General features: G+C 41.6%; 1 protein-coding gene across 1 annotated transcript; it reads left to right on the top strand.

The window, feature by feature from the left end:
- The first annotated feature begins 4,586 nt into the window (after positions 1-4,586).
- On the top strand, positions 4,587-5,378 carry LOC147438600 (uncharacterized). The gene has a single exon (XM_086483901.1). It carries the CDS (start codon positions 4,587-4,589, stop codon positions 5,376-5,378), a length of 792 nt encoding a protein of 263 aa, XP_086340027.1.
- Positions 5,379-12,130: the final 6,752 nt, after the last annotated feature.

Genomic DNA, 12,130 nt, shown 5'->3' with positions numbered 1-12,130 from the left:
CAGCAGCACAAGGAAGTTAGATGTAGCAATCAGTTACGACAGCATGGCTATCCACAAGAACTAAGCAGTTCACTTGTGTGGATTTCCTGATCTCCCCATGGCACTACGGAGTGTCTACGGACATATTGTTTTGGGGTACGACCCGGCGGGTGACTGCTACATCACCCCATAGGCATTGCGGATCACAATTGATCTGCATTGAGGATCACAGTTTGACCTCTCCCAGTTAGACTTTCAAGGAAAGAATTCTGCAATCTACCACGCGGTAGCGGACAACTTCAACTTTTCAAGTTGATTTCAATCATTACGTACACGGTTACCTATATTGGTTACTATTACCTGCTAGTTGAGCAGTTTCTACAAAGGGTCTTACCAAAGGGTTTGACTATGTAGATTTTAACCAAAGGGGTTGGATTGCGAGGGCAACAACCACGGTTCCCAGTGCAATGTTGTTTGTCTTTTCAGGTAGGAGACGTGCTCCTCTCCGTTTGAATACTGGTAAGTGAACATTACGTTCAAACCTCCAGGTACGCATCTATTAATTTGGTGTTATTCCATTTTTTGTATGCTTTGCTTGTTTTTTTTTCAAGACGTATAAGTACGCTTGAATGTTACAGAGCCATGCCAAGGGTATGTCGGCACAAAGTATTTTGGGCCAAGTGTCCAATCTACCTTTTTGCCTTATGCTGTTACGAACCTACTTGTAGGCTTCGATTTGACACATGTTGTCACATGGGATACAACATGGTCTAGGAACTCAAGGAGTTTGGTTTAGCCAGTGTGGAGCATGATAATGAGGGTCCCTCTCACTCGCGTCGTAGAGTGTTTGTAGTTACCTCCACACACAAGTACAACTCGTACTTGATGGATGTCACTTTTTCTGGCCTCCTTACTTGAGACATATTCCACATGTGGAGAATATGAGTCTCTGGGACTGACACTGGCGCCCAATTCGAAATGATGTGTCGCAACGAAGTCCCTAGGTGATGGTCGCATCTGTTCATTAGACCAATTGACACACACAGTATCAGGAACAATTTCAGTGGCCAAAAATTGTCAGGTACTAAGTACAGACTTGTTGTGATTACAAGTGCTGTGAAACCACCTTAATGGAGGGTCGTTTCTACGTATAGCAAAGTATGCTACATTCATGAGAATGTCTCATGGTTGGTTCCTAGGTGTGACCGGGTTGTCACATTCTATTATGGTCCAACTTTTGCTACAAAGTATGCTACGTTCATGAGAAGGTCTCATGGTTGGTTCCTAGGTGTGACCGGGTTGTCACATTCTATTATGGTCCAACTTTGTTGCAAGATTTTCACATAAGTATCGTGGAAAGTCTCGCCATGGAATTGCGGTTTGGATATGTTTGTGTTAAATTCATGCACACTAGGTGTTATGGGCCCTAGTGTTTAACACAAATTTATATGGAGCGGCATGCAAATCCATGGACTTTATTCTTTCTGCACCCTTTTGCATTGCTAGTGCAATCTCTCTTGCACATTTCGTATGAGTTTACACCCTGCCATACAAGGTGATGGCTGAGTATGGATGTTAGTGATTGGTTGCCGGAACCTCCAATCTACCTTCAACCTAGTTGGTTGTCTCCATTCCATATCGAGTATATGGCTGGATACTCAATGGTTGAGTCATAGTTTGTCGTCAGTCGTGGAAGATTTTCTGTAAGTGGTTGGGGAAAGTACCTCACTCTTACTGCTGTTATTCATCCCACGATGGATGGGCAGCTTACAAGTATTCTATTTAGTACTAAAGGATATGCTAAGCGCATACGTTAGTAAACCGTGCTAAAGGATCTGCTAAGAGCATACGTTAGCACAATGCATTCTGAATAGGTGATTCTCTCCTTATTCTAGAATTTGCTTAGGTTAGGTTTTCAACTTTTCATACCTGTTGTGGTGGGGTTTGATACCGATGGTTTCATAAGTCAAGGACTTAGTAGGTGTGCTGACAGAGTATGTTGGCATGTAACCTTTGTTAGGGGTGAACATGTGGTTATGTGTGTTCCAAAATGTTCAGAAGTCTGACATGAAGACACTCCCTATTCTATCTTTCAGTAGCTATGAGCTTTTCAAGATACTCACATGAGTTATCATGAGTTAACATTTAGATACGGGTGGTTGCAAAAGGACAACAATGTTGAAAATCAAGATGTTGCTCTTGGTTTCATTGAACCTCCTCACTGCACCAGGTATCGGTCATATGGACAATTGGCCCGTGTAGAGGATGCCAATAAGGAAAACATCAGTGTTCTTACGAAGATACTACCACTTGTGTTTTCGAGGATGAAAACGCTTCTCCAAGGGGGGAGTAATGTCAAGCCAAGGGCAGGGCCAAGGGCCAGGACGGACATGCGGTCAAGGGGCGCTATATTTAGGGGCTAGGAGTCTATATATGGCACGGTTGGGTGGAGAGTTGCATGGTCCAGTCCCCCGTAGTCTTACACTATTATTCGCCACATCTATCCTTTGTGTTGCCAAATTGATTCACCAATGGTGCAAAAGTTGTTGTTTTATGGATTTTGGAAGATCCTTTGCCGTTGTCCCACATGATCGATGCTTTCAATGCCTATAGGCACTTGCTATAAGAGATGATTTAGGATATCTATTCTCTCTATGAGTACATTACAAGTCTAGTGTATGCACCTTGGAGCAGAGTGCTAGCACTATTGGTGTGAAGCAAGGATCTCAATTCACCAAGTCTAATTTTCCTCTACGCCCACAAGATATCAAAGTACATTCTTCGCATAGGGAGGTGTAAGCATGGATCCCGTAGTTACTCTAATACATATTATGTTATATGCTGATAATATTATCTTCTAACTTAGAGTGGATGATATCTTGTGAATCATAGTACATATTATGCTATAGGTTGATGATATTATATATTGATTTTAGAGTCAAACGAGGCACTATAGGCTCTATATACAGGCCTCAGAGAAATTCTACTAGAGAGGGGAATGCCTATGAACCTTGGGAACACCAAAGATTCGATACACTTAGAAACATTAGAAACAAGTTAGCCCTATTCATGCTAGCTAGATGGCAAGTCTAGGGGATAGACTCATTTGTATACCTTGCTATTAATTACTTTCATAAGAATCATAGGATACATCTCCATGGCAAGCATAGCCAAAGAAAGACTCACTAGAGGGTGTGTTACACTATCGATGCTAGAGTGATTCCGCCACCAACTTGCACATGTGTAGGAGTCCCCTACCCTTGCCATGATGTATATAGTACTAAGTAGTTTGGGCACTTGGACATGTAGCATCCACAACAATCCCTTCATTCCTCACATGACATCATTAGAGTAGATCTAGACACGCCCTCAACCAAACCATCCTTGCTAGTGAACAACCTCTTTCAGATAGTATATTTCATCTAGAGACTGAGAGAGCTACTACAAGATGGACAGTCATACACTCAAAGGATCTATGCATTTTGCAAAGGTAGGTGAGGGCTTGCAGAGGTCATCTAAATTATATGCACTTATCATGTGAGCTCAAGACAAAGATATTTTCAAATTTAATACAAGTCACATTTTCATTTTGAGAGAGGCATTGAAAATTGTATTTACACATTGAACAGGAAAAGGATATAAGTTATAATCTTGAAAACTTCATAGATATTAAGGGATCTTTGTAATACCCAATGCACACAATATAGTGATTTTCTCGGGCGGTTCAAGACAAGATATTTTAAAATCCTATACAAGTCACATTTTTATTTAGAGAGAAAGGTGTTGAGAATTGTATTTACACATTGAATATGAAAAGGATGTGTTATGATATTGAAAACTTCATAGATAAGGGATGTTCGTTATACCCAAAGCACATATATAGTTGTTTTACCTCTATATCTAGCACACAGGGACTAGGGACTAGAGATAGAGAGGCTCCCACCGTTTTAGTACAACCTAGAACCACCATTTATATGCGTCAGACAGGGTCTTTGGCAATTATGCATCTATTAGACACAAACTGCACCCGTATAGCCTCTTCCTTCATATTATGGAGAGCAGTTTGTGACTATTCTAGAGGATGGCTTCATGGAGCGGCCGGATATAGTGTTGAGTGTCTGCTCCCAGCTTGCGCATAAAGTTTCACATGCATTAGAGATAGAGCTCCATTCCCCTCATCCCTCATACAGACGCATCCATATGTGCACTCCCTCGTCAATCTATTTTATTTTGTAGCATGCTTAGGACTTTCACCCTTTTTTTGGACACCCAAAGGACACACACATATATGTGTATCCTTATGTCTCATACACCAAGTCAAGCCTCTAGAAGCGTTCATAGGTCTCTCTCTCTCTCTCTCTCTCTCTCTCTCTCACACACACACACACACACACACACACACACACACACACCCCTAGAGCAAAAAATATTCTTATGGACGATTGGGATCATAGCATGCTTAAGCATCAAAACTCGAATGAATAAATGTGAAATGAGCAATAGGTCTCCTTGAACGGCCTATAAGAGCAGCCGAGCGCTTAGGGCTACAATGGACATAGCTTAGGATTGGTTCCGTGTCAACAATATTACGGCAAACGTAGGCTCCAATGGTGCAAAACGCAGGGAAGGAAAGTGGCAATGGAGACCATCAGGATAGCGATGAAGATCATGAGGAGAGGCTGACGGAGGAGGAAACAACGTATGAGTGCCCAATCTGCCTCGAGAAGGCGCTGAAAAGTCCGGTGGTGCTGGCATGTGGCCATCTTTACTGTTGGCCCTGCCTCAGTGCCTGGCTGGAGGGAAAGAACGCGAGTTCTGCTGTGTGCCCTACCTGTCGCCATGACTTTTGCCAGGACCAAAAACGCAATATCAGATGCCTAACCTTTGTGGGACAGGACGACCTACGGCCAGACTTTGGGTGCCCGCAATGTGAACGGGCGGAGGCGGTTCAGCCGGTGATCCTCACGGAATGCGGCCACGTCCACTGTTGGGGCTGCCTGGCGCCAGAGGTTTCAACAGTAGCAGTCGATCCCGCAACTATGCTATGCTGCAAAAAGCGTGGGTGCCATGCTCCCAAGTTCAAGCCCTCCTACCAGCTGTGCCCCATCTACGGAGCCAAGAGTGATCCGAACGCGCCGCTGGGCCTGCCAATTGCTACTGGCCGTGTTGTCGTGGAGGAACCACTGCCACCCAAACGGAGACGTACGACCTCTGATCCTCAAATGTGGTCCATTCGCGAGCCAGTCTTTGTCCCACATGTGCCCACCCATGTATCTCTTATCCATTGGGGCAACATTATGCACATCTGCCTTGACTTTCTAGAGGATCTAGACCGTGTGGCGTGCCGCGTGCTGCGTGATGCGTCTCGCCGAGAAGTAGCTCCATCTGATCGTAGTTAGTCTTTTGCCCCCGATCGAGATCAATCTCAGGTCTCTATTAGCTAGCCAACTCTTTTGACTTTGGCCCCACACACATTCCACTTTGGCCCCTCTTGCATACAAGCATGCTCTTTTGTGTTCTACCATAGCTTTCCTTTTTTTTCCCTCCTTTTTATCTATTCAATGAACTTGTTAACGAGTGGCAAAGTTCTAAGCTCTCCCCCTCTCTCTCTCTCTCTCTCTCTCTCTCTCTCTCTCTCTCTCTCTCACTCAAGGAAATATTTTTATAATTGTGTTAAGTTATAGTTGGCCTGCGAGCGGACAACTTTGATAAAATCCATGTATATGACTCATATTATGAAATATGGCCCCCCTTTCTACGCTTATACGACAATCAATAAAGAAAACTATCATATCCCTATCTTACATATAAAATTTAGGTCTCACATGATCTAATTGAGTAAAGCTTGTCAAAGAGTGTGTAGCATAGTGATTGGCAATGTAATAAGGAACCACTTATGTTGATAACTAGATGTATCCTCAATGTGTCTTAGTTTTACTTTTAAATTATGTGTCCAATCAATCTGCACTCTGGCTACTTGTCCATTTTTGACACATCCGAAGCTGGTATAAACCAATCCTTAACCTGCTCCAAATTAGCCCTTATCTATGACCGGCTTGATGCAAAATTTAATGTGTGACCCGATAAAAAACTTCCCCAAAATTCATCGAGTTCTAGTGCACACTGGTGACCAATCGTTACAAGTAATCAACCCGGATTAGTCCCCCCCCCCCCCCCACCACCACCACCACCAAATATTATAACCCCCTCCCTTGTTTTTAAGCTTGGGAGATAAATTATTGGGGGCCTGCCCCTAACTTATACACTTATGTAACTTGTAAAAAAAACCCCTCCCGTGCACTTACGTGATGCGGTAAGTTTTCCATGGTGAATCCCCCGGGAAGGTAAGTGTGAGGCTTTGTGTCTATCCTTTGCATTGACCATCGATATATAATATAATGGGTGAATCAATGCACATAGATGGTTCTAGAGAATCTTGAACCCATTGCCTAGTCTGAATTCCCTTCTTGCTACAAAAAACAATTTGGGTGAAGTATACACTATGAGTCTAGTTTTGATTTTGAAGGTCCTTTTGGAAAATTAAACACCCTCCAAGTCCGTTGTCCTCTTACCTTGAAAGGTTTGTTGTTTTTGGAAGTTGATGATTGGTATGGTTCTTGGTTACGTCTTGCATGCTTGAGTTTAGTTTGATTTGTCCTAGGAGGGTGAGCATATACCATTGATTTTGGTTGAGCAAGGGTGATAGGAGATCTATCAATAGTAACTGAAGGGCACCTTTTGCCAAGAGTATTCGAGCAATGTTTGACCTACCCATTGTGGTTGCAACTGCCTTCTAAGTTGGCCCAATTTAAATATATAAAAATTCTCCCTATGCCCTCTACTTCAAAGTTTAAAGTTTTTGCCACATTACGCAAACCACATATTCGTGTTAAGACGATTAATGATAGGGGAAAACAACACTTCTCATAGAGAGACAACTAGGTCTCCAATGCAGGGCCACAAAAAGGCTGGTAGTTCCACAAAGTCCACCCAAACATGGTAGGTAATCATAAGATCCTTTTTAATTAGCTTAACAGGTTTCCATGGGATCATATGTACCACTTTTCCACATAAAATAATGGTAGAGATGGATATAATCACTTGTTCATCATCGTGCTTGAAGAGAAGTACTTTGAAGAGGGTAGACCCATTTTAAACTATATTTTCCATGCTAGCTACTTGAATCCAAAATTCAAAATCCCCACAATTTTCCCCGATTGGGGGAATCTTACCCTCAAATACAACAGAATTGCTATGTCCTTGGAGAGTTAAAATTGATTATAGAACAACGAGCTTGTAATTTTGGCATGGTTATTTCCTATCAGGGTTGGTGGTTAAGGTCTCCTATAGCGCATTGCTCAGAGCCTTGGGTTCAAGGGGATTGGGAGAATAAGTTTCTCACCATGCCCTTGCTGTTAGTTTTTGGTTTAGTTGAATCACTTCCTGTAGTGCCATGGCATGCAAAAGAGGTGGAGATAGATTGTAACTCCTTGAGTAGTCCTTCCCATCATTATTAAGCCATGAGGTTTTCATCGGAAGGTAATCTTAGTATAGCTAGTTGACCTTCCGTTGCAATTACTTTGGCTACGGTGCCGACTGATTAAGAGGTATATTTAGGAGACACTTATACTGAAATGTATGCAGGGTCTCACCATGTCATAGAGTGTCGGTTCCTCTCTCTCTCTCTCTCTCTCTCTCTCTCTCTCTCTCTCTCTCTCTCTCTCTCTCTCGCTCTCTCTCTCTCTCTCTCTCTCAGGTAGATAGCTACATTGTAAAACCTACAACTTTTTAAAGATACATTAAGTTTAAATCTACCATGGTATAGAACCCTTATAGACTAATAATTTCCAATTAAGCATTAGTTGGCAAGTAAGAAAGGTGGGTCTCTCTATACTGAGCCTCAACTACTTTGTTGTGAGGCGCTATGGTAAATTTGCTCCATTAAGCCGACGGACCACTATTGAGGCGGCTGCATATTGTCGATTCCCCAGAAGGGGCATGCTATACTCACTACTTGGGAGGATTCTGTGCACGTTAGGAGTAATGGTGGTCTCCCCTCCTCTAATTAAAGAGGTGAGGGCGCTTTCTGCCCCTCAAATTTCTTTGGGTGTGTTTTTACTTGAGAGTTAGGAATGTGTGTTGGTTTTTGTTACTCACTGCTACACCAAACATGGAGCTTGTAGCTCAACTAACCCACGTTTATCATTGTTTACTGAACTTGGTTTTCTTTCTTGTTTAAATTGCAAACATAACCAGGATACGGTATCTTGATCACCTTCACTGAATGCTTGATAAGGCCCACCAAATGGGTTTGCTTACATGACAGAATGCTTGATAAGGCCCACCGAATGGGTTTGCTTTACATGAGAGTACATAAGGATGAATGATTTTTTTAATGAAAAAAAAGATCTGATCCATGTATTGGGTTTCGATTTTTTCTGTAAAAGCTGCATAATTATATGGTTTGAATGAAGGTGATCCTTAAAATTTGGGATTTGGCATAATAAATATGGCCGCTTTACAGTAAAATTCTGATGCGATCTTACTCTGCGTTAGTTGGTTCACTGGTTTTTTTAATAGGAGGTATATATATATATATATATATTTAAGTTGCTTGGCTTGGAAAACTCTGGTGATAAGTAACCTGACGGCACATATTGTTCATAAAAAAGTTTTGGGATGGGGGGTATACCCCTGGTGTGTACTAGTTTTTTGAGTGAGAACTGTCACTTAAGCATGGCGTCTTGATCATTGTTGCTTTAAGCCTGTAAAGCCCACTGTTTTGAGTTGGCTAAGTGTATATAAAGGGTTTTTTTTTGCGCACTGATGTTGGAGAGAAGTGTATGTTAACTGCCACTTGGCTTGACATTGCAAAACTCTGATGGTAAGTAACCTATCGGTACACAGTGGAGCTTTGGGATGGGGTATACCCCAGATGTATATTGGTTCTTACACTTAGTACTGTTGCTTAAAACTTGACATCGTGATGACTATTGCTTAAAATACCTGGTAAAGCCCATCGTTTGGGTTGGCTTAGTGAATATTAGGGTCTTTTTTGCCCATCTACACGCTGAGCATGTTTTCAAAAAAAGTTGGGGACTTTGGGGGAATATTGCCCCATTATATACCATTGTTGAACCTATTCAATATTAGTTGTTTGGACGAGATGATGCAATACACCATTTGTATTCACATGGTCCAGTACAAAAAATCCGAGTATAAACATCTAGCTCTTTTTTTTTTGGTTTGACAGTTGGACGAGCTAGATTACCATAAAGGTTCTCTGCCACTTGGCTTACTAAGAGATTGTGACTTATAAACTTGGGAAGGATTGGATTCTAGTTAAACATAAAGGATATCAGTTCTAAATAAACAAAAATAAGTTTGAACTCATAATGATATTTTTTAGGCTTCTTTACGGCTTCATGTAATGGAGCCTCATTAATTTGGCAATAAAAACTCAAAAAGTTGGTTTATAAATAAAAGGGGAGGGGAGCATGCCACTTGGAGGGGTTATGGCCTTCTGATAAGAATAAAATACTAAATAAACTGTGGGATAATAAAACTTTTTTTTTAGAAAAACAACATAAATACTTTGAACTAAGCTTGTAAGTTTAAAAAAGTTATGAGATGGACTTGGATAACAATTGGTATAGTCCATTGACACTTGTAAAATGCATCCAAGGCTAATATATCTGTTGTCTTGTTTGGATGGATGCAAATAAGGACTCTACCTTATCTTGGAAGTTTTTTTTGGCTTAAATCGGTTGTCCACACATGATTACACATACACCTACTGCAGGGGAAGTACTTCTGATATCTGTATACTGGAATGAGGCTTCATTCGTATAAGCATTGTACAAAAATAATTCTAAGACTACGTTGTTTTTGTACTTATTATTTCCCTTTCTCTGGAGCTAGCTGTCTTTTGAATATAAAAGTTCAATTATGTCTTATTATTTATGTTAAAACAGCTACACACACAGACACACACACAGGTACTACTACTTTGATTAGTAAAAGAAGGCCCACCGTTCCCCTAAGGAACTAGATTAGATCAATTTACAACACTCTTTTTCCTTACCTTCTTCCTAATATGGTCTGGACACTGTACCAGGTTTGGTACTGCCTTTTCTTTTCTAACCGCCCCCCCCCCCCCCCCCCCCCCCCCCCCCTCCTGCGTGGGACCCGCACTTTCCTATGGAACCTTATGGGATCTTTTCCTAACCTCTCTTTCACCTCAAGTTTTTTCAGGCTATCATAGGAATATACCCTCACTGGACGGCTGGACTATGTGAAACCACCCCAAATGAGGCACTGGCTTACATTTTCGTTTTCTATGACACCTACTTAAGTGCATTAATGAATCGATGCCGGGAGTATGTACTATGTAAATGCATCACGCTTGGTTTTTTCCCCTCTCTACCTCACAACCGTATTGTGCTCGCTTTGCACCTGCGTGCTTTTTGATGATTCCCCCTCTCCGAACCTTTCCTCTAGAGGCAGTTACCATGGCGGCTACCATTTCTATCCATTCGCATTGAAAATCGAGCATCGAGATGAGCAGACTAAGAAGAGATCCTCCTTGCTGGCCTTACTCATTGATACTTGTAAAACGCATCCAAGGCTAATATATCTGTTGTCTTGTTTGGATGGATGCAGGTAAGGACTCTATCTTATCTTGGAAGTTTTTTCTGGCTTAAAGCAGTTGTCCACACATGATTACACATACACCTACTGCAGCGGAAGTACTTCTGATATCTGTATACTGGAATGAGGCTTCATTCGTATAAGCATTGTACAAAAATAATTCTAAGACTACGTTGTTTTTGTACTTATTATTTCCCTTTCTCTGGAGCTAGCTGTTTTTTGAATATAAAAGTTCAATTATGTCTTATTGTTTATGTTAAAACAACTACACATACAGACACACACACATGTACTACTACTTTGATTAGTAAAAAAAGGCCCACCGTTCCCCTAAGGAACAAGATTAGATCAATTTACAACACTCTTTTTCCTTACCTTCTTCCTGATATGGTCAGGACACTGTACCAAGTTTGGTACTGCCTTTTCTTTTCTAACCGACCCCCCCCCCCCCTTTCCCGTGTGTGACCCGCACTTTCCTATGGAACCTTATGGGATCTTTTCCTAACCTCTCTTTCACCTCAATTTTTTTTAGGCTATCATAGGAATATACCCTCACAGGACGCCTGGACTATGTGAAACCACCCCAAATGAGGCGCCTGGCTTACATTTTCGTTTTCTATGACACCTACTTAAGTGCATTAATGAATCGATAGCGGGGGTATGTGCTGTGTAAATGCATCATGCTTGGTTTTTTCCCCTCTCTACCTCGCAACTATGTTGTGCTTGCTTTGCACCTGCGTGCTTTTTGATGATTCCTCCTCTCCGACCCTTTCCTCTATAGGCAGTTACCATGGGGGCTGCCATTTCTATCCATTGGCATTGAGAATCGAGCATTGAGATGAGCAGACTAAGAAGAGATCCTCCTTACTGGCCTTACTCATTACATACACCAGAGAGGTCGATCACGATATAAATGAGGTGAGGTTGTCTCTATGCCCCTCACTTAGCCTTATCTTTGCGTATTGTGTGTGTATGTGAAAGAAAGAATTGAGGGAATTTTTGAGGCCTATTTACTATTTGGCTATGGATTTGTTGGAAAAAGATGGTGCTTCTCAGGTTCGTACACTGCGAAAACTACCTCTGTCTTTTTTAGTTTTACAACTTTCTCTATTAGAGTTGCCCTGCATTAGATCGATGAAAGAGTTTTTTGATGATTTGGGTATACTGCACAGTTAAAAAACAACAACATTAAAAATTGTGTGTATTCTTTTGGCATCTAGCTAGGGATTCCTGGCTCAGACGGCACGCATTACAGTTAACAACAATTTTTTTGAGGGGTTCTCGTTTGTGCATACTGTTAATTGATGTTGTTCGATTCACTCTACATATGGTCTTCTTCATAAGGGTCATGGTTTTTGCATAATGTTATTAGCTTTGTCAGTTTTTTAGCGGATACAAAATACATGGGGCCGTTTGATCATAGCTCCTGCTACTTGTTTCTGGCTCAGATAAGGTAGTTGCTGGCCCTACATATTGGTTTGTATACTATGGAAACCTGGTA

The sequence above is a fragment of the Adiantum capillus-veneris genome, chromosome 16, assembly GCF_014529385.1.
Source record: "Adiantum capillus-veneris isolate H3 chromosome 16, ASM1452938v2, whole genome shotgun sequence".
NCBI classification, from domain to species: Eukaryota; Viridiplantae; Streptophyta; class Polypodiopsida; order Polypodiales; family Pteridaceae; genus Adiantum; species Adiantum capillus-veneris.
Note: the sequence above shows the minus strand (reverse complement) of the source record. Positions and strands in the feature narration are given on the sequence as shown.